Consider the following 23744-nt stretch of genomic DNA (forward strand, 5'->3'; position numbering starts at 1 on the left):
AAATATGTAAAGTTTTCACATCTCTAACATACCGAGTGATAGTTCTCCGGCGTCCAGCAGGTGGCAGCAAAAGCAGCTTTCAGACTGGTTAAACCAGAGAGAAGCTGATCCCACTGCGGAACCCTCACTGTGTGGACGTGAGAAGATACCACTGGGGATAATTTAGCATTTCTGTCACAACTGGTCAGCTCTCACGCTGCATTTTAAATGTGCTGTATAAATAAAGTGGTATGGTAACGAGGATTATCTGTTTACATCTGTCTTTCATTCAAGGTGCGGACGACGTTCCACTGGAAGCTCGGGCCCTGCTGTTACTTTGACCTGTTGCTGTCGACCCAGTGCCCCCAACAGCAGATTACTCTTCCCCGACACGCTGCAGAGATCCATTGTGTCCACGTCTGTAGATCACCAGCCTCTGTCCCTTAAACAAACCATTAATGAGGAGAGACATAGTTTTATTTCCTCAGTTTTATTTTAGTTCATTACAAACATCTCATTTTGTTGCAATCTAACATCAACCCTGCAAATGTTTAGAAAACTACTGTCAAACTGCATAAGATTAACCTCACTCGGAGGTTCACGCCCATGTGCAGAACTTTATTAAATCAGAGCAGGAATCAGCTTTGGAAGAGAAAATCCAGACAATAACTGTTAAAATTCGACATTTGTGATAAGTCACATGTCACGAGTGTTGGATTAACTTTTGTGTGAAATCAGGAAACTTCGGGGGGGGCAGCTAAAGTGCAAAGAGCAGGAACCACAGAGACATTTCACTAGAGCTGTTCCTGAGGGGCAGAGGCAATTTAAGGACGTGGAAAGCAGAAGAACAGTTGAGTTTGTCTTCGCGATAGAAGGAACCTGAAGGCACCTCCACCAAACAGAACCACCAACACGTCCATCCTGGAGCAGCAGAGTGGGACCATTCAGGTTTCTGCTGTAAGAGACAGTCGGGCGTACCTCCCGTTTGTCATCAGATTCAAAAACAGAGCTTACTTTTAAGTTTTATTAGGTTTTCTAACTAATAAAAACAATAAAAAACTTATAAAACTAAAAACTTCCATCCCCTCTGAAAACCCATTCATACTGAATAAGTATGTCAAATTCCAGCAACAACATAGGATTTTGTAAGGGAGAAGATCTCTGATATAACCTGAGTTTTGTCGGGTTTTTGGGATGGGTGCAAACGTCTTTACTGTTTATTATAGTTATTTATGATTTCATTTTTTTTTTACCAAGCAGATTAAATGAGATTGTTCCACTCTGAGACAGCATGGAGGTTTGGTGTCATCTCATGTTCTCTCACTTCCCCTCAAAAACGTCCCGTCAGGAAACACCGGACTTTTAACAACAATCACAAACTCTGCTCTTTACCAGCCAGTTCGGAAACGTCTGCATTTATCTGATGAGCTTCTTCTGTCGGGCACACAGGACACCACGCCACAGGAAGTGAAATCAGCCCGAGTCGGGTTATTACTGTCCCACACAACCGCGCCTTTAACTGATCAGGCACATTTCAATTTCTAAATCAAAAAGCAGATCACAGTTTCAATTCTTGGTTCCTCTTCCTGTTGGAGAAAACAAATCCTTTAAATAAAATTTAAACGGATTACTTTCACTCTGCTGAACCAAAACCATCAGCTAAGAAATAGTGGTTTTCCTTCATCCAAAAACAAAAACACAAACAAAACTGTCCTCGTGGAAACACGACCTGAAATGAACATTTAGGACCAACTTCCTACAGGAAGCCCAGCTTGGAGAGGAGGGGACCAGTGCATTCTGGGAACAGTGCATTTAGATCAGATCAGTACCGTAAATAATAAAAGCAATAACAGAAAAATACACGTTTCTTCCCAGTTTAGAGATTAAATGTGTCCTGCAGCACCTGAATGCAGCATCAGCAAGAAACAAGGCATGTGTGTGTGTGTGTGTGTGTGTGTGTGTGTGTGTGTGTGTGTGTGTGTGTTCAGAAGCCTTTGGTTCACCAGCCCACCTGGGACATCTGCAACGTTTCTAATAGATGCGTCTGAACATAAAAAAGGATTCTATTCATATAAACAAACTCAACTCTGGTGTTAGAAAGAAACTTCTTTCAAGGTTTTCATTCTCTACCGCTAACAGATCATCTGATGGTGCTTCATGAGCCAAAACTACAGAAAAATATCAATATTCTCACAGATTTAGTGTACAAATCTGACTATAAATGCTCCTCAACAGCCCTTAGGACAAAAGGTGTGGGTCACAGAGAAACCGTGTGAGCTCATGAACTTCCAGTCAGCTGTTACAAAAACAAACCATCAGGTGCTTTAAGTTGATCACAACATTTGACCTCCTTCCTCCAAACACCACTCAGACCATCAGCTGTGTGCCCTTGGCTCTGCTGGTTTGGACCCAGAGTGAAACACAAAAGTACAAAAATAAAAATAAATCTAAGCTAACACCGTTAACATTTTACTTTACTCAGAGGCTCCAAACAAACACAAAGCTAGATCTTTAATGGATGACTGAAGACTGCTTGAACTTTAGTTGGTTTTATGGTCCCTTTTGAAACTAATGAACAAATATTTTCCTCATTCAAAACTGAAATTTTTGGCTGTCTGCATCAAAATGGCTGTTTAAAGTTTAACTTCTGCCACAAAGAAGGGTTTAGATGAGTCTAAAATCTCCAGCAGACTGCAGTTGCCCTTTCCTGCCAGTGGGTGGCAGAGTCGAGGCTATTAGGGGTGAGCCTGGCTCCGCCCCCTTGATAAAACAGAGAAAAGCTGCTCTCATTCAGACAGCTTTTTTCTTGGGGATGTGGTCGCTACCACACCACAAAATAAAAGAGAAAACAAACAAATAAAAGCATGCTTGCGAGGCGGAATGTGAAAAATAACATGACTCATACCCGTGTCACACTTTAGCGACGGTTACAAGCTGAAACCAGAATATAACGTGGATAACTGCACAACCGTGACTAGAGGTGACCTGGGAGTGCTTCAGCTTTAGAAGGAAGCTAGGAAGACCTGACAAACTCACGAATCACTGATTTGGTTTTTATTAACCAACTTGCTGCCTGTCTAGTGGAGCCGAAGAGAAGAAGAGCAACACGGGAGGAGGGCGAAACCCTTGGATCAAAGGTTTGGGAGGGAAAACCTGGCAGACCTGACACGATCAAACCGTCATCTCTAAGGCTGAAGTATAACTTTATACTTCCTTCTCACCTCGAGTCACTCTGCCTCGTCTCCTCCCTTTAGAGCACAGCGGAGCTTCAGTAGATGAAGTCACAACAATCTCACAAGAGCAGAAGAAGGGAATCTAATCACTGAGCTATCATAAAAACGTGGAACGGCTCCACGGCTGCTGCCTTTCAGTCGTTAACTTCAGAGGAGAGAGCTCCACAAGTGCAACCACAGCCCACTCCCTCAGTGAGACACACACAGTTCATAGGTCTCTGACTAGCAGACGCCACAGTGTCGGGGTCAAAGGTCGGCTACTGTGAGTTTTGTTGTTCAGGGAGCCAACAATCCATCGGCTACTCGGGTCTGGTTCTAGCTTCTCTTCTCGTGCCTGAGCGGATCAGAACAAGCTAGACGTTTGAGCTGCAGACAGAAACCACGAAAGCATCGTTGAACCAGAGGGCAACAATAAAGATGGGATATTTACAGGTTCATCTCCCACTGCTGCCGTCTGGGTTTTATCAGTAAAAATAAGAGAGGCTTCACTCACCACAGGTTTGATGGTTTAGCTAGCCCTGAGCCCCCCGCCCCCCACCCCTTAAGGCTGCTCTGGTAACAACCTGAGCCAGTAGGACACGTCAGCGCTAAAGTCTGCATCACAACAACACTGAGGTGACCTTATCACGCCCTGAAGCTGGTCATCCCAGACGTACGTAAGAGAAGAGCAGCGGGACCAGGAAGAGCACGTTGAAGCCCACTGTCCCGTAGACGAGGTACCGGTAGGGCAGTTCCACCTCCATGTGCTGCCGGGCCTTCCTCGTGTCCCCGCTGGGAACGCCGAACACCCAGCATACCAGCGGGATAGTGAGCAGCTTCATGAGAGCTCGCGTAGCCACCAGGACCAGCACTCCCAGAACCAGCCGCAGCAAGGCCACGCCCACTAAGCTGGCGCTGATGACCGGCATAGTGAAAGGCAGCTGGTCCGGCGTCGGGTCTGGCAGCAGGCCCAGGTAGTGGTTGACGTGGGACGCCAGCGCCACACCCGCACCGGTACCCAGGATCTGAGCAGTGTCTCCCCGAGAAGTACTCCAGGTGTCCAGGGTGAAGGAGAAGAGGCCCAAGCCCAGGTGGAGGGAGATGATGATGAGAGGAGCGTAGCGACACGTCAGGTTGAAGCCATCGATCAGGTCCAGGGCCGGCAGGAAGAAGAGGAGGATCAGGAGGCTGTAGAGGAAGCCAGCAATGACATCCTGGAGGAAACAGACACAAGCACAAAGGATGAGAACTTAAACGGTGACGCCAGCCAGACCTGCTGAGACTTCCATCACCAAACACGTGCACCCCCACGGTGACCCCACACACCCTCTCCACCAGATACAGGCATGCTTATTGTTGTGAAGGGGCCCGGACACTGAGGAGTGCTGACGGGAAACAGGAAACCAGAGAGCTGCACGTGGCCGTGAACTCTGGACTCGAACACCAAGTTCTGATTACGGCTGTTCCTTTACTGAGCCAGCAGTAAACAAGCCGCTGCTTTCCTGCTTCTGCAGCCTTCCAGACCTCCACGGCTAGTGCTAACCCTTCCCCGTGGCTCTGAGCTGGGTTTGTGCGCTGCACAAAGACAGGAAGTCTAAACGGCAGCGGAGGAAACGGGGCGGAGCTGTGCTCAGGAAGAGAACAGTGACCTCTCATCAGGCTGTGGTGGCCCTTAAAGTACGCACTATTAGATCTGCAAACATTTATCAGCTGTCCTTCAGATGTAACCGTCATAAAAGCTGCAGCTCTCTGACCTCCACGGGACAACATAGTGGCCATTTAGAAACAGTTTCATCCAAAGATCAGTGATTACTCACTACCCACGCAGTCCTGCTCAGGCCGGTTAGAAACATGACACAAGGACACACACCCACACACACACACACACTAACCCACTCAGAAACCATGCATGTTGGGAGTTTTAGCCTCGTCTGCAGCAGAACCTTCACCAGAGCAGCCCAGGAGGGACTCACCATGTAGCTGAAACAGAACAGGCCTCCAGCCGTCACCGAGGAGGACTAGCTCAGCTTACGTGGAACTAAAACCTCTGCCAATTTGATCCAGAGTTCAGATCATGTTAGCTTAAGCTCGACTCTGAGAGTGGGGCTGTGCTGGGCGAGGTGGACATGATGGTCTTTACTAAAGTCCATGTAAACATCAACCTTTCAAGAGGCTTACAAAGCAGTTCTCTGTGGTCTGGTCTGCCCTGACGCCGTAAACGCTGCGACAGATCAGACGTGTGTAAATAATTCACACTCTGCTTTTCCTCGCGGTGGAACCGCCGCTCGTTCTCGGTCCGGTAACGTCTGGTAGACACCTCCACCGCCTCGTTCAACTTCCTGTCTGGGACCTGAACGTGACCCGGACCTCCCCCAGGGCTCTGATCCCACTCCTGCTACCACAGTGGAAGCTCACGAGCGTCACACCAGATCCTGGCTGATCTTCTGTTTGAGGACATCAAAGCATCTGCTGGCATCTCATAATGCTTTAGAGCTACGGGGCTTGGGCGGCGCACACCCACTCACTTATATTAGTTCATCAGCGCTGCTGACGAAACGCACGAGCAGGTTTTTACAGGCACACCGATTCTTTTAAAGACTTCCACTAAGAACTGATGAAGCTGCCAGCCTGACGCTGGAGCACAGGTCCAAGCACGTTGATCACAGACACGGCTCTGAACATGAAGCACACCCAAGAAACCCAACAACTATAAAACGCTGGAAAACGGGTCTCCGTGCCGTCCTTTTACCCCGACGGCGGCTTGGACGAGAGGTCCTGCTGCTCCGCAGACGTTCGTGACGTTTGCTCTGGTTGTTCGGAGCGTAGTGAGCAGCACTCACTCTCCTACCTACCATAGCTGGAAGGAGGGAACCGCCCTCGACTTTCCCCTTCACAATAAACACGTTTAACCAGCTAAATCAGACACATGCAGTGTTACTGCATGAGGAGCTTCACCCATCATGATCCGGAACGGGCTGCATGGTGGCGCAGTGGTTAGCACTGTTGCCTCGCAGCACAAAGGTCGCAGGTTCGAAACTCGGCTGCGGCCTTTCTGCGTGGAGTTGCGTGTTCTCCCCATGCATGCGTGGGTCTCCTCCGGGTTCCCCCACAGATCACAACGTGCCCTATAGGTTATGAATTGTAAGTCGCTTTGGATAAAAGTGTCTGCCAAATAAATAAACATAAATAAACATAATAAACATAAAACCACTGTTTAAAGTGCGCTGCAAGAGTTACCCTTCTGTAACGTGATGAAGGAGCTATTTAATTCAACGAGATCTCAAGATCCCCTGAAGTTCACCGCATGCTAAGTGAAGTATGGACCGGCCATCTATACTTCCCTTTTTAAGCTAGAACTGCCAAGCTGGGAGATCCTGTCGCTGTTATCAACAAAACAACGGTTCCTTCAGAATAAAAGCTGAACCCGCTGACCCAAAGGGGGGTCCCTTCTGACGCTGTGAAACACCTGTCGCTCTTTACCTGGAGACTATCCAAAGACTGGTTTGTCGTGCTGTCGACGCCGTTTCATCGGCTCCAGTACCAGAGGAAGGTCGTGGACCTGGCATCCTGATCTGTACGGGAGTCTCACTGAAGGGTATGTAGAGCGACATAAATGGCGTCTCATGTTTTTTTTATGACCACGGTTCAAACGTTGATCAGTTAGGAGCAAAACGAGTCTTCCTCGACCATGGGACAAGACTTTCCACGTGGTTGATCAGATTCGAGAAGCTAGAGGAGGGCAACGAACTAAAAACGTACCGATACCAGCGTCTTCTCGCCCATGTTGGTTTACTCAGTAAAGAAAAACAAAAGTTGTGTGCAGGTTGCTCTCGGAGTCATGTGACTCCGCCCCATCCGGGTAATTATCCTCTGTTGTTATAGCGGTGAACTGCTCAGTACATCGTGATATTGATTTGAGGCCAGATCACCCGGCCCTGTGAGAAGCTAACCAATGCACGGGTTGAGGTTAAATAACTTGTTACCCGCTGAAGGACCACCCCCTGCAGTAACCAGCCAATAGGAGGCTCCTACCTGTTTGCTTAGTTTAGACTCAGGAGGACTTTTTTTGACCAAGTGGAGTAACTTAGTATTATTACTACTATTATTAGTATATGGGCCATTACATGTGAGTAGCAGCACTTCTGAGTGGCCTATGAGGAGCTTAAGCCACGCCCATCTCCATCCAGACCACGGGTCCTCTACTGTAGGAAAAATGAATGGAAGTCTATGAGCCAATAAGGTCTTTCTGATCCCGTTTGTTATGAACCATTGATTCCACACCATTTTAAACCTGTTTAGAGGCTCTCATCTACAACAGGCGGCAAAAGTTCTTTTAGGTTTTGTGTGAAAATATGCAGCAATGCCCGTCCAACCCATATGACGTCATTAAGCGAGACATGGAGAAGGGCTGCGAGTCCAGCGAGCTTCACACCCTTCTTCCAGGATGAAAAAAGGAGCATTAGACGTGGAGAAAACGTGGAGATACGTAGCAGCTACGCTGGGGAGAGGCGGTTTCGCTGTGACGTCACAGAGGGAGCCCAAGTCCCTCATGTGGGCCATTCCCATCTGTACCGGGTCGGCCCGGGCCGGGTAGCCCCAGTCGGCCCCAGCCTGGCCCGGTTGATTCCACACATCCTTGTCTTAAGCCCATGTGGGCTGATTCTACCCACCAATCAGAGGCTTGCTCTAATGGAAGGTGTGAATGGGCTGATTCTACCCACCAATCAGAGGCTTGCTCTAATGGAAGGTGTGAATTTGCTGTCAGCAGTGGGCGTGTTGGCCCTGGTCGGCCTGAAGCAGTACCCCTCGGGAAGAGGGCCGAGAATGAGCCTTGGTTGGCCCGGGAAAATTCCAGGCCACCCAGATATGTAAACAACCTACGCTACCCGGCCCGGGCCGACCCGGTACAGGTGGGAATGGGGCTATGGATCCCTGAAGGAGGCTAAAGAGCCATTTTCTAACCCGCTTTGCCTCACGCCCTGGATCACGCGTGTTGTACTGCAGTTTAAATGAAAACTAATGATGGGTGTTTCGCTATCCTGTACTATGAGATTTATCAGCTTGTAAAAGTTCGTAATTAGCGTGACTACACACCAGAAATCGGCACGTCGCATATGTGACATCACCACATAAGCTCCTCCCCCCTAGCGTAGCTGCTACTTACCACATGGCCAGATTTATGGTGGATCTTTCCTCCTGTGGGAAGTTTGCTGAACTTACAGCCTTTTTCCCTCAGTTTTCTCCATGTCTGGTTCGATGACGTCACTTTCATGAGGCGCATTTGTAGTTTGGGACTTATTTTCACATAAAACCTAAAATAGCGTTTCCCCCCGTTTGAAAATAAGCGCATTCTTGGTATCAAAATGTGTCTTTAAAATTTACAGACATCATGTGTGAAATCCATGGAACAAAACAAGCGGAGGTAGAAAATAGCGTTTTTAGCCCCGTTGACTTGTGTTCAATTTTTTGTTCTTCGGGGAATCCGTGGTGAGGAAGTAGGTGGGCGTGGCTTAGGCTCCCTATGTGCAATGTCCAACTTGTAGTCAATTTAATTACTTTTTACAAGCAAATGAACCTCAAATTACAGGACTGACATAATCAAAACACTTAACTATCATCATTTAAATTGAAGTACAACATACGTGTGATTCAGGGAGAGAGGCAAAGCGGATTAGAAAACACCTTTTACAGCTCCGTTCAGGGGACCCATGGAAGGGGAGGAGACTTGGGCAGAGTGAAGCACCAACATATGGACTCAGGTAGAGGTCACACTTACCAGGACTGAGTGCATTCCCATGTAGATTCTGCTGCTGCAGACCAGCAGACACCAGCAGAGAGCCAAGCTGAAGCCCAACGTGGACGGGTACTGAGGAGGAGACAGGAGACGGCTCACAGTCAAGACAAACCACCAGAAACAGTTATGAGGCATTTCAACACCAGCAGCGTCAAAAACAAACAACTTCAGCTATAATCACTATTTGGGGCTTTAGATGAATGTGAGACGTTAGAATTTTTTCATGAAAAACTGTTTTTGGGAGAAATCAGACGTACTTAGTTTGATGGTTTTAAAGAGGAAAACCTCCAGAGGAGTTATGGAGCTACTCCAGCTCTCCGTTCTGCTGCTGGAGGTCAGTCAAACATGGACCCTTCACTCTCTGATCACATTAAAACAGCTCCTGGTCCAACTGTACGGAGATCTAGGTGAGAAGCTGCCAACACGTACAGGACTCAGACAGCATCGTAAATATTTCAGTGGAGCATTGCGTTACAGATCCACCTGATCTGAAACCAGAACAGCAGGAAGACGCAGCATTTATCCACCAATCAGCTGCTAACAAGGTGGCACGAGGAATGATGATGGCAGATAAAAGAAGTAAAAATGTTTAGACAGATCTACTGAACAAATACTTCAATCCAGTCCAAACACAGAGCTCACACACCAGCTTTACGGTTCTGACAGATTATTGACCTTCAGACACGTAATCTGGGTTGGTGGCAAACAGAGCCCCGAGTCCTCCGTGCTCTACAACTGCTCTCAGCAGCCAGACCAGAAAAGCATCACAGGTAAATCCGACATGCGGGTGAAACTGAAAAAAATGCTAATAAGGTCCGAAAGTCCGTTTATTTCAGTAATCCATCTTAGACTGAGAGACCATCTAAAGGCTCGGGACACCTCTGCAGGTGTTCTGGGGTCATTAGCTGACCAGAGAGTGACACTAAGAGTCTAGACCACTGAACCAATCTTCTAGTAGTCTGAGATGTTGAATGTGGGGTTTTCATCAGCTGTAAGCCATAACCATCAGTTAGAACTAACAAAAGCTGAACCATCTGGATTTGCATGGACCGAGTCCGTCTCACAGATTAGTTTCAGCTTTAAGATTAATTACTGGCATAAACGAGCTTTTGATCCACATTGGTTCACCTGTAACCATGCGGAAGCAGCACGTGCAGCAAGCACATCGCTCATGTCTTCATGGGACATGTCTCTGAGCAAATGTAGCTGCTTTAGTCGCTGAATCATCCTAATCTGTGAAGTTCAAACCTTTTGTAACGCTGTTGTTTTCCTTCTTTGTCATTGTGCTTTCGCTGTAACGTGTTGTTGTTGCGCTGCATTCCTGGATCAGGTCACTCTTAGAAATAATGTTTGGTATTTCAGTTTTCAACCAAATAACACATAAAATGGTCCAAAAGTGTAATCCATAATCAAGAATGTGAGATTATCCTGCTCTGGATGACAAATATACAAACAGGACAGAAATGCGTCTGTACGGCCAGAGAGAGCCGTAACCAACACGGTTTGAGTTACTGGTCAGATGAAGGGGATCCATCAGGGATTATTTCAGGAGGATTAACATTGGTTGTGAGGAAGTGTTGTGGGATCAGACATGAATAGATCATGACAGATGACGACTGCTGCTCCCATTCATGGGACAGTTGGATTATTTTACAGGGATTTGTGGCTAAAGACCCATTTATGAATGGTTGGACGAATGGTGAATTTTAGAGATTTTACATATGAATCAGATCATGTTTAAATCAGACTTTTTCTTTGGCCTTGTGAGCAGCAGCTTTTAGAGTTTATGGCTCAGACTAAAACAGTTCCTTTGGATTTTCTGAGCTGACGAAACACGGTGACGGACGGAGAGGCACCAGAGTGAAGGTGACGTGGTTCAGATTATGAAGGATGAAATAAAAAAGGTCTTGATGGTTGCAGGACAAATAACATCCATTAATGAAGTTATAATGGCTCTAAAGTTGATATCAAACCAAACTTGTTTATGAAGTTCTTGACACTAAATCCATCTCACATGAGGCAATTTCAGCTGTTTTATTTTGGATAGTTTCAGTACCTTCCACAATGAGCCATTTCAGGGCCACGCCCACCCATCCCCCACTTATGCTGCTATAAGCTGAGAAGCTCCAACATACAGGGAAGGGGCTTGTAGCAGAGCTGCCACTCCTCCAGCAGCAGCTCTCTTACACACAAGGTGGTTTGGTGTGAATTCCCTGTTTGTGACATCACAAACGGGAATGCTTCGAAACGGCTCTTTTAGGTACATAATTCCAAATCCCAAACACCGACAGAAAATGTGGAGAGTTTACAGAGCATGCAGAGAACCACATGGCAGCACAAAAGGATGAAAACCGTAATTGTTGCAGAATTTGTCCCCTTCAACTGTAACTGTAACTGTAACCCGGGTTGCCAAAGAAGAAGAAGAAGAAGAAGTAGTATAAAGCTGCAAGCAGCATCGTTCGGCCCTCGTAGATCCACACCGCTCCAACCTGGCCGGCAGTCTGGTGCACCCGGGAACGTCCGCTGAACATAAACATCGACCACCCCGACACCAGAAACCGCAAACGGTCTCCTCGTCTGCACCTCCCCCTGACTCAGCATCTTCTCGGAGCCCACCATTTAATTACATGTCTCACCACTAGGGGATACTCCATCTTTACAACACTGGTGCTGTGATGACACAGACCAAGTTGAATGCTATTCCGACCACGTTTTTACAAGTCATTGAAGGTTAAAGTTATCTAGGGGGCACTGTGACCAACCACAGAAAAATCCCATTGAGGTCAGCTTTGGTTGACAAAAATGGTTTTCTGTTAATTTGGCATCAATCAAATGTTGTGTGTGTGCTATCTAGAGCCAAAAGGCTGTAAGTGGGTGGAGTTACAGTGATTTGAATGAGTGAGCACACACACGTGTTGATTGCAGTTGTGTGATGACTCCCACCATGTTTGATATAGTTTGGAGCTTTTTTGTAGAAGTTTCAAAGGTTTTATTATATCTAGGGGGCGCTGTCCCAAATTCAGGAAATATTCCATGAAGAAGTTTGTAGGTTGACAACAATCATTTGTGTGCAGTTTGGTGTGAATTTAATTTAGTTTGTGGCTAGATGTCGAATGACCACAGAGATTTTTGTAACTCTACTCTATTCGAGTATGAAGTCATAGCCACTTATATTTTTTGGCGAGTAGTTTAACTTCGAGGCCTGGTCACCCCTCCTCAGCATATACGAAAAGTCAGTTTCATTTTTTCTGTTTGATCGCCCATCCCTTCTGAGCAATTTCCCACAATTTCGAGACGATCGTGCGAAAAATGATCGAGTAAATCAATCAGAAACGGCCAAAACGGGGTCAAAATCACCACTTCAAACCAAAATGGCCGACTTCCTGTTTGATGTTGACCATGGTTGCAAGAGGCTTTTCTGTGCGGACTGTTGAGTACTATAAGTGTACAAAATTTCATAACTGTACGATAAACTAAGGTTTATGGAGGGGGGTATTTTTCACATTCTAGGGGGCGCTGTGGAGCTAGTTTCATTGCGATGTTTTTGGGACGTTTAAAATGCAAAATTTTACACCACGCCTGACATGTGTGCAAAAATTCCTGAGTTGTCAGGTATGCTGAGGCCTCCAAAAAACCAATTTACTTGGCGGAAGAAAAATAAACAGAGCAGATACAAGGGGCCTTCACAGCGCTTTTGCTGCTCGGGCCTAAAAAGATCATTTCTATAGCGCATTTGAAGATAAAAATCATGAGGCGCTTCACAAAAACAAAAAATGTAAAAATAAAAAAAGAATTTAGAAAATGGTTAAAAATATATTTTAAATTAGCAAAAAATAGACAATTGTGATTAAAAATGTTAAGAAAGAGAGAGAGTGAATAGGAAAGAGGGAAATCAGTGGATCCTGAGGAAGGTGGGATAGGTGGGGAGAGCAGAATAAAGAGAGAGAGGTGAAGAAGGTCATACAAAAGCCAGCTTGAACAAGTGAGTCTTCAGCTGCTTTTTAAAGGAGACCACTGAGTCCACTGATCTCAGGCTCAGGGGGAGAGAGGTCCAGAGTCTGGGGGCCACAGCAGCAAATGATCTGTCACCTTTGACCTTTAGCCTGGTGCTGCACAACCAGTAGGCTTTGATCACTGGACCTCAGGGACCTGCTGGGGGTGTAGGGACTGAGAAGATCACCAATGTAAGATGGTGCTTGTCCATGTAAGGCCCTATAGACCAGAACCAGGACCTTGAAATGAACCCTGAAGTTGACTGGCAGCCAATGAAGGAACTCTGCAACAATTCCAGAGATTAACTTAAGTTCTGAGATGTGATTAAAGTTTCAAACAAACTCTCTAGCAGGGAAACTAAAGCTCTGAGGGGAGCTGCTGGTCGCCGGATGCTTGAACTTTAGGAGAAGTGGTCATTTGTGAGTCAGCTCGCATTACTGGAGACTCGTTTTAATGGTAAACATAGTGGACCTCCACATGCCCCTCCCTTTATTGTACAAATAAAAACAGACAAACTAAGACAACACTGTTGCTTTGCACAGAATCTAGACTTGGAAGTGAGAAAACAAAAGCAAAGGAACAAGCAGGAAGAGTTGCAGCGTTCCCACCTAAAGTTCCTGCTAAGTGGAGGAAGTTCAGCACAAAGCCTGCTTGCAAGATTGTTTTTGTTCCGAGGATAAAGTCCCAGGCACAAACTTCATTCCATCACGGAGTCTGACTTCATTGCCAGCAGAAGCAACATCTGGCTGACGTTACTGGGAGCTAAAAGAGGGCGGTGGGATGAGAGCAGGATGGTCGGATCGCAGCCCATCTACACCCAAACATTCCTGCTTTGCTCAGACACGTCAGACCGCCAGCAGGAAGCCTCCCAGAGCATCCGCGGTACCGGTCCCCCCTTCACTCGGGGTTTAACAAACACAAAACACGACTTTTGTTAAACACTGAATTTTTACTCTGAAAATCAGTACTTGGAGTTTCTTTCATTCAAAATGCAAAAATTCAACAAGAGTTTTGTTGTTGAATTTTTGCTGGTGACATTTTTACGTCAAAACTGTTGTTGAAATTTTTGCTTTTCACAGAAAAGTCATATTTTGGTGAGTCTGCATTTCTCCCTCTAGTGTTGAGGAGGAACTCAGGACCTACAGGCCAGATGGAAACAAACTGGGATTTATTGGAGGATGAAAAAGCGCATGATGATCTCCAATGGTGTCAGCTCGTTTCTGAATCAGGATTACTTTTGACGTGTTGGGAGTAGAAATACTAGCGGGAATGAACAGAAAACGGCTTTACATTAGTAGTACTGTTAGCACTGTGGAGCTAACTCAAACATCAAGTGCTAGCTACCGAGAATCACCCTTCGAGATTTCTGGGTAAAACTGGATGAGCTTTTAGTCAAAACAGCACCCATTTTTATTTTAGCACCAGTTCATTACTCCTTAATCACTAAAATGGTGTTTGCAGCCACTAATAATATAAAGACCTGATAAATTCAGAGTGAACCATCCATATTATTGTTTTACCAAACTGCATTTTACATTCCGATCCTGACTGTGGGATTTTATTTGGATGCTGCTTTGCCTCGACCTACCGATCATTCTGGGATTGTGACACTCTTCTAAAGGAAAACTAGTAATCATCAGGTAAAGGTGCCATTTGCAGGAACGACATCCTGTGATTAGGGTTATCGTTGCGGTCACATCTGGTGCTAGCATTTGATGGTAGGGAGCACTTACTACACTTATTACGGTAGTTCATCTCTGGCCTTACAGGAAGCGTGGTTGTTTGCCGGCTTGCTGCTAGCTCGCTGTTACAGCTCTGAACGACTCATTAAAGGAAGAAAAACGCCACGATTGACTCGTTATTCTTCACACACACATTTCACTGTAACTTTGAGTTGTTGAAAACATAGCTTGAGATATTTTTAGAGCTGACTATTTGCGTTACCGTTGTTAGCTCAACGTTAGCCTCTAGCCTGCTTCCTCTGATATTAGAGTCCAACACAAAGATGCCGTGGCTTCTTCGGGGTACAAGAAATAACTTCTGAGTCGCTCCTGTTTGTTGGCTTTGGTTCTTTAAACAACTCTGAAGCTTTTCTCGGTGTTGAATTACAAATACTGGCGTTGCAGCGTTAGCTTGGTGCAGATTTGGCAACCTCACAAACTCCCTGATTGTAAACAGTAACCACATCCCTCTTTAACCTTTTTGAAAGGAGAACTATCAACCCCTCCACCGGCTGAATGAAGAAGACCAGACAGCTTTATTAGTACAGAACATTTGCTACACAAGCGTAACCGTCTTCCAACCTGACTGAGATGGTTTTGTGATTATGTAGAATTTGCTGCTGTAATTTGACTTTATTATTCATATAATAACTTACGATAACCTTTTGTTTTACTGTGGCTTGTTTCTTGATGCTTTATGGGCTGTGTGGACTTTGTACTTCATACAGCAGATTAACATTTCAGCTAATCACAGCTTTCAGGTCACAAACGATCCCAGACGGCTCCGTCTTCACTTTAGTATCAGTAAAATATAAAGAATAGAAAATGATGTCGCTGCATCATTAAATTAAAAAATATTTATGTTTTTGGGATAAAATGCAGATTACACAACACCCCCACCATCCTGATCATGTCCAACTCTGTCAGGAAGAAAGTGTCCACCACAGCGATGACATCACACAATCAGACTACAGCTCCTGGTGAGTCAGGTTACACGAAGAATGAAAAATTCATGGGGAGTCAGATCAGATGGCTGTGTTTTGGTAAAATGAGTTAGCCATTTAAAAAAAAACAACATAAAACTGTGCAGAACATAGTCATCCATTTCTGTTTCTCCCTGTCTGCTACTGCTTTATGCCGTCATGGATCCATTATTCTCATTAAAGTAAACAAACAGAAAAACGAAGCTTCTAAAAGCACGAGCGAGTCTGAAACGTCGGTAACGGTGTTGCCTGCTGCTCTGGACAGACTCTACTTTTGTTGTTTTTACTTGCGATTGTCACAAAAGCAGAAGTGAGAGAAACATCTCCGTGTGTAGGTTCACACTGCAGCCAGGAACAAGGTGATCTGGTGGCGAACGCATCTGCAAACCGGAGCTGTCCGTTTGTGATGTCATCAGCCAGGACGCGTGCAGGAATCAGAGCACGAGCACACAGGACGGTGACGTTTACCTGTAGCTCAGCTGGCTTTAGGTTTTATTTCCAAACAGCTAAATGACAAACATCCTACACCTCAGCAGTAGCTAGTAGGGTTGTCACGATACTAAAATTTCAAACTCGATTCGATACTGGGGGAAAAAACTCGATACTCGATTACGGTACTATTTAAAAACACCAATTTATTGAACAAGTTTATTCAAAAAATAACATTCCTCAAGTGCTTAAACCTTTCAAGTATCAGCATTTTTTAAAACGTGCATACAAAAACTGGCGAAAGTTAACACTTTAAATCATGAATTGTCTCACTATATATACACTATTTGCAGAGTGATGTTTTGCTGCTTAAACTCTGTTTAAGGTGCATTGTTGTCATAAGATGTAATGCCATATGTTTTGTTCTGTACTTTTGAACAACTCTGTTGGTCAATAAAAGGAGAAAACGAATTTCTCCACAGTAGGACAAAGGTACATCTACCGGTAATCTTAATAAAAACAGATTGGCGCACGGCAGTGACGTCATTAAAAGCGCCGGTTAGATTAGCCGCGGCCAGTCTGTTTACGTCTAGAAATCCCAGACTCGCTCCAAATGAACAGGGGAATCACGTTAATGATTCCTAACAAAACCTTTCGACACTGAGAGGTTTTGGTGCAGATAGTGTCTTATTTCGAGGCTGCACCATGGGTGCCCGTCCGCACCCGTTATATGGATATACACTGATGGCGATTCGCCGATGGATCTAAATACCCCGGGGAATCCAAGTAGCACCAAAGTTGTCAGCGTGAGTAAACAAATGTACTGCATGCTAGAAATTAAGTCCGGGTTGCAATAAACGGGAGTTTCCTTTAAGCACATAAGCGTGAATATACAACTACGTGTCGGACTTGGTATGCTAATTAAGTTGGGCTGTGAAGCGCCTCCCAAATTCGCTGTTTATGTTTTTGTTTGTTTATTTGGCAGACAAAACTTGGATCGGAGACAACTCATGTGGGAAATTGCAATGTAGCCATGCGGCGTCTTCTTCTTCTGTTTGTCTGGGAGGCGGAGGCTGCTTTACGGCATCTGGCTGTCGTGCGTGTCGGTGTACTTGAAGAAGGCTGTGAATAATAGTCCATAATATCAATATCACAGGGATGGAATATCTAATTTAGATACCACTTTTAGCATCGATTTATATCTAGGTGTCGATTTTTTTGACAACACTAGTAGCTAGTATACTTTAACTCAGTCCTCTGAGACAGTTTCAGTGCATTTTGCATTGCTAACAAATAAACAACCTTACAGTGTTTAAAAAAATTAAGTTGTGTGAACTAAATAATAGGGATGTCCCATTTCGATAATATTAAGTAATTCGATATCAGTCCAAAACCACTGCATCGGATTAAATCGGACCGCATCAGAAATCTCCAATATAAGCAGTTCAATAAGGTTCACATGTTAGCAACCATTGGCAAAAAAAGACATTTTTTCATACTTACTGTTATTGGCGCTTGTTTTCCGATTTATTAATATCACTTGATCAAGCCTTTCATTCATTTCACACCACAAAATAGGTAAAAGTATGTATGATTTGAGCTTATATCGTATCGGATTGATATCGGTATCGGTCAATACTGAAAGCTGCAATATCGGTATCGTATCGGAAGTGAAAAAGTTGCATCAGGACATCCCTACTAAATAAGTCATCATATATTTGACATTTTTACCATAAAGAACATTTTGTTGGATGCATTGTTACCTGGTGACTAGTAGAAACCGACCTCACCGACTCAGGATCTCTTCAGAAATGTAAGACAGTGTTTAAATCAGTTGAGTGTGCAGCAGCAGGCTCGTCGTTGTGATAGTTCTGACACGATGAAGTGGAAAGACTTCAAACATGTGTTGTTGTAGTTGTGGGCAGCTCTTTGAACTGCCTTGGTTTGAGGCGGTATTCATTCCGATTGATGAGCTAACGGCTAGTCCAGGCCAAGACCAGCATTGTTATAAAGCAGCTTTCCTCAAATATTCCAAAGCAGTTAATGGTATAAACACTTAAACACTATTGCAGCAGAAATATTATTAGATTTCTACCAGACTGCTGTACAGGAAGTGCTAGGGCTGGCAAACTACAGAACTACACGTAAACAAACTACAAAAACCAGAGATGGACTGTAGGCTGTTCTATGAGCTTGGCTGAACTATGGTTTATGTTTTTTTTTTTGTTTGTTTGTTTCAGAGCTGCAGATGTTGTGAAAAATGCCAGACCACTTCCTGTTAGTGAGCAGGAAGTGACGTGCGTGTTAAGTACCTCCCAGCGGCCGTAGGTCATGAAGAAGAGGGCGAAGGGGATGGCTGTCCCCGACATGGCGTGGGTGGACGGCATGCTGTACTCGGAGTTGTAGAACACCTCCACCTTCACCACGGGTGGAGAAGCAGGCCGAGACCAGCCGATCACGTCCTTGGTGCACTGTCCCAGGTACATGACCCAGACCCACACCATGATCAGCCGCCTGCCCACGAACGCCTCAACGTTCCATATGATGAACGGGAAGAACGTGATGTAGAAGAACTCGTTGCCCAACTCGGTTCCGAAGGTGAACAAGTAGTACAAGAGCCGGTTCTCTATCACGAACTCTTGCCCCGCGTCTCCTGTCAGGGAGTTTCTGCGGAGGGGCTTCACCGTGCTGCCCTGAGAGGAACCCGGGAGCCCCTCTAACCCCGAACCCGGGCGGACAGCACCGTGACCGACCCGAGCTGGGGCAGCATCTCCTGCTGATGCCGCCACGGACGCAGCGGCTCCGTTCTGGGATGCATTTCCTATCTCGTGTTTTAGATTTGTAGACGCATCCCCAATCCTCCTCCTCGGCTGAATACTTTCTCCTGCTCCCGTTAAACTTTCGGTTATGTGGGGATGGAAAACCCCGTTGTTGTGTGAGTGAGTCTGGTCCGCTGGCTTACAACTGTCCGCACAAACGGCTCCGGGAAAAGTCCCCCGTACCCCGCACAAGTGCTGAAAGCGGGCGACGAGGTTGGGGTCTTGTAGATAGCGGAGTTGCTGCTTCATCTTCTCCATGCTGGACCGGCTTTCAGTCACTGTCGTAGCCGCCAGGAAGCGCTCGGATTCGGCTGTTAGTCAGAAGTGCACGCTAGCCCCTTGCTAACGCAAACACGCATCTTTCCTGAGCTGTGCTCAGACACGAACCGTTACAAATCGCGTGTTAAAGAAATTAAAGTAGAGCGGAAGTTGTCCGGAGACCCAGAAAACTCCACCCGATGCGTCTGTGCATCAGAGGAGCTCCTATAGTTACTGACAGCTGAAACCGCGGCCGCCGCGATGCCTTCAGGTGTGCTCGGACACGTGAGCTTTTCGTTCTTCTTCTATTACTACTACTAAGGTAAAAGCAGTTGGAAAACAGCTTTGAAACGAAACACTTCCCCCTAGCGGCCACGGAGTTCGGATTAAGGGATTCTTCTTCCCGTTTTTTAAAAATAAATCACTAATGTGATTGAAAACAGCGTGTTTAAGTTTCTTTGATTTATTTTAAATGTGTAAGCACCAAACCTACAAAATAACACATTATAAAACGTAACTTACTGGATTGACGAGGGACAGAAGAAATTACCTTTCTTAAAATGTTATTTTATTTTTTTAAGTCTAACCTATTTGTTTTAGTCTTTTTAAACATATTCTTTACTTTTTCTTACATTTTTGCCGCTTTTCAGCACAAGTTCTTTGGGACAGACACAACTCATGTCACTCAAAATACTTTATTTGACAAGAAACCACCCGAAAGATGTTCAACAACCCCATTTTAAACCCATTTTAAAATAATTTATCTTAAAATTAATTTTTTTGTCAAAATAGATATTTTTGACATTTTGTTTGTACATTTTTCTCTCTTAATTGTGATTATTTTAACAGTTTTTCAGATGGTGAAAGTGGTTTAAATGCTCAACAGAAAGAGAAGGTGAATGCATGAAACATCCAACCATGTTGGTCATTTCAGCAAAATTCAGAGGAGAAATAACAAACTAGATGTAGTTTTAGGCGTTCTTCTTTGTAAAATAAAGGCATTTGACTCAGCAAAGTTTATGCATAAAATATTGAACCACAAAAAAAGTTGAACTCTAAAAAACTGATTGTTTTTACATCAACAACTAAAAGTATGATTTTTAAATGAAAACTGAAATGTAAGCGCCACCAATCTGTGTGCAAACATAAAGATAATGCCTTCTTCTGGAAAACTCAACCACTGTCATAACAAAAATATTGTATCCGTTATAGAAATATTTCACAGTATTTTAAATTAGAGTTCATGCAACAGTAGTGATTTACATCAGATTTGGGATTGGGATTAAAAATGGGGGTCACTTATGTTTTTGAGCAGCAGAGGGCGCCAAAGTTGCAGAAATAAATACATTATCACGGTTCAATGGTAGAAACAACCCCCTCGACATAAGCAAATGTTTTTTTCAGCCTCTTTTTTAGCAGAACTAACACCATCCAATAATATTTCACACAGTAGCACAAAGAAACAACAAAAGCTAGCCAGTGAAGTTCCTCCTGCAGGCCCGGGGGCATCCAGAGCTGCCCGACCGCTCATGGGTCACATGAGAAACTGCATTAATCAAAGTCAGTAAGACAAGACAGTTAGAAGCTTCAGAGCTGCGTGTCAAAAGCAGATTTCCTGCTGATCGCAGAGCAGAACTGTCTGGGTGTACAACACCCTCCTTGATTCTGTCAGAGAGAAGCAGCCACCAACTTCCTCTGGTTGAGGCTCTTCAAACTGCATCACTGTGATCTCGCGCAGGCGGCGGGGCAGAGAGGTCAGCCGTGGTCGTCCAGGTTACAGAGCAGAACCTGGCGACTGGAGCCGAGGCCCGGGCAGGTCCACGGGCAGCATGGCACCAACCGGCAGTGCTGCAGCTCCTTTAGGCAGATGGGTGGGGAGCAGCAGTCTGTCACCAGCAACTTCACCTTCTTCCTGTCTGGATGCATGAGCCTCTGCTGCACACCCACCGGCTCCTCCTCCTCTGCCTCCAGCTCCTCCTCCTCATGGTGGATCTTTCTCAGCAGGTTGTTGATGAGGACGGAGCGCCTCAGGTAAGCCTCGGGGTCCTCCAGGAACCTCAGCTTCTCCAGAGACAGCTTCAGGATGCAGCTCCGGTCCTCCCGCAGCATCAGGTGCTGCCGGTGCAAAAATCACAGTTTTATCTCAGAATGATGGACCAGGGCTGAACACTAGTGCACTAGTGAAGGCTGAGTTCATGGAAAATAAACAGGTGTGCAAATGGGAAAGTAAAGAATGAAGCGTTTGATCATCTTGTGAATGTTGATGACAAAACAAACAACGATTTTACTTTTTGTAAATATCCACGTAGGCCTCCACGCAGATCCTCCTCCTCCGCATATTTCCTCTTAAAGTAGGCAACTTTCGACGTCGCTGGTTGGTTTTGTCTCACTCACAGGAAGCAAGCAGCTGGGGACAACAAGCAGACATCAGACGTGTGTGGGGGGGTGGGGGGGTGGGGGGGGTGGAGTCACTTCATGAGCTGGGCTGAAGCCTTTATATGCTAAAATATCCAATCAATAACACTTCAAGCTCTGATTTCCTTGACGTTTTATTCCAAGAACACAACATTTGCTTAAGGTGACATTTATACAATCATTTTTATTCATTTGGAAACACGAAGTCCAACAAAACGAGATGTTTCTGACCCAGGTCCGTGGTTCTGCCCCAGAGCCATTCTGGGCCTCTTTAGTCTTGTTTTTGGTTCTTGTGCATCCTCGGGTCCGGGATCATTTTATTGCTCTTTTCGGCCCAAAGCCTCCCGTTTCTTACTGGTGCTGGAATTTCTGCCATTTTTATTCATTTTTTTATTTTTTATTTTTTTTTTTTCAGATTTCATCATGATGTACATTTTTTTATGAGCTGTTCTGTTGCTGTGCAACTTTTTAATGCCACGTCTTTCGGGTTTGCATCACTTTGGCGTTTTTTTTTTATTTATCTTTATATTTAGTAGAAAAATCTGTGTTGATCCTAACATTGATTACGTACTTCTATGGAAAATGACTGTTGTTCAGCTGGAAAAGCCCAGATGTGCAGCTTTCAGTTCAGTGTTCATCCCGTATGTACAGTCTATGGTTCATCCATAACAAAGATGCCTGATGTCATCTGCAGGTTGTTTTTGCTTCATACCAAACGCACGGCTCTGAATGTTCATGTCAGCAGTTACCTGCCACTGATTGGTTAAAAGCTGCCGCTGAGCTCTGCGATGGGAGTTCAGACAATCAGAGCCTCCTCCTCATCACCCCCCGCCTCCTGAACAGGAAACCGAGAGACGTTCGAACAATCTGCTTGTGACATTCAGACCCGCCACTCAGCACCATCTGAAGGTTTCATAATCAGTTCCAGTCTCCTGAAGTTCACGGTGGCTCATAAAAACTAAAGATTGAAGCCTTTATAAAATTCTTGATTCTGAGTTTCGTGACTATTTCTGCAGAAATACTGATATTCCTGCAGGACTTCGCCCCTAGATGCACCAGGAGGGCTAAATCTGGCCGCTAATGGTGCATTTTTGTTTGTAAACAATGAAATAATTTCCTTATAAATCCACAGGACACCCAAAAGCAACACGAGTAAACATTTAAAACGATGGAAGACTGCAGCTGTTTTATGATGGCAGCACTTCACTCTGCTCTGAGCTGGATTTAAACGTTCTGTTAGCACGTTGTTACATCTGCAGAGGTCTCCAGTAGGAGTGTAAGTCGCTCTCGGGGACAAAAACGCTCTGGTGTGCCTGTTTGAGGACGTAGAAGTCAGCTGGAGGAGAAAGGTTCAGATGTGGAGTCTGATTTCCTGATTTTGGGACATCTTGCCTCTGATTGGCTAACAGCAACACGACCCTACCACTGACTCTGTTTGCTCTGCAACGTTGATGTTTTATCTCTACAAACAACACACGCCTGGAGGAGTTCTGCTGTGTGGTGAAGTTGTTAACGGTTTTTACCTCTGCTAGCCAAGATAAGCTCTGCTGTTTCCTGGATGCTAAGCCAACAACAGCCTTCCCCGTTGTGAGTCAAGATGGGTGAGTCCATGAAAGTTAAGTGACATTGTGACGTAGATGTCAGGATTTTCTAATCCTCGTGGATTTACATCTGTTTTCCATCAGAAGCTAAAGCAGGAGATGGGTGTAGGAGACTATTTTCATGTTCAGCCTGCATGAAAAAGTCAGAGTCACCCGTTAGAATCTGAAATAATCATAAAAAGTTTATCAGTGAAGGACATTTCTCTCAGCAGAGGCTGTTCGGCGTGCTGTCCACAACAGGTAAGGTAGGAATTATGCATCAGAGAAAAAAACAACCAAACTAACATCAAATTAAACAAAAACAAACGTGTAAAAAAGACAAAATCATGAAAAAAACTGTTAATAAATATGATTCTTATGATTTTATCCCCGCAGTTAGAGGATGTGTGTGTGTGTGTGTGTGTGTGTGTGTGTGTGTGTGTGTGTGTGTGTGTGTGTGTGTGTGTGTGTGTTTGGTTTGTCTGTGTGTGTGTGTGTGTGTTTAGTTTGTGTGTGTGTGTGTGTGTGTGTGTGTGTGTTTGGTTTGTCTGTGTGTGTGTG

The 23744-nt window shown here is 45.1% G+C and overlaps 1 protein-coding gene across 1 annotated transcript; it reads right to left on the bottom strand.

Moving 5' to 3' along the window:
* Positions 1-453: 453 nt before the first annotated feature.
* Positions 454-19669, bottom strand: sgpp1b (sphingosine-1-phosphate phosphatase 1b). Its single transcript, XM_015969035.3, has 3 exons — positions 18424-19669; positions 8968-9057; positions 454-4405 (listed from the first exon to the last, which is right to left on the bottom strand). Exons 1-3 carry the CDS (start codon positions 19186-19188, stop codon positions 3854-3856), a joined length of 1407 nt encoding a protein of 468 aa, XP_015824521.1. The 5' UTR covers positions 19189-19669; the 3' UTR covers positions 454-3853.
* Between the last annotated feature and the right edge of the window lie 4075 nt (positions 19670-23744).

Source organism: Nothobranchius furzeri, chromosome 18 (assembly GCF_043380555.1).
Source record: "Nothobranchius furzeri strain GRZ-AD chromosome 18, NfurGRZ-RIMD1, whole genome shotgun sequence".
In the NCBI taxonomy this organism is placed as follows: Eukaryota; Metazoa; Chordata; class Actinopteri; order Cyprinodontiformes; family Nothobranchiidae; genus Nothobranchius; species Nothobranchius furzeri.

What these genes read in the sequence shown, in the direction of transcription:
- sgpp1b (XM_015969035.3), bottom strand. Translation starts at nt 19,188, where the DNA reads ATGGAGAAGATGAAGCAGCAACTCCGCTATCTACAAGACCCCAACCTC. An exon ending in TGACCTACGGCCGCTGGGAG is followed by an intron (nt 9,058 to 18,423) that starts GTACTTAACACG and finishes TCTCCTCCTCAG; the next exon opens with TACCCGTCCACGTTGGGCTT. An exon ending in TGGGAATGCACTCAGTCCTG is followed by an intron (nt 4,406 to 8,967) that starts GTAAGTGTGACC and finishes TGTTTCCTCCAG; the next exon opens with GATGTCATTGCTGGCTTCCT.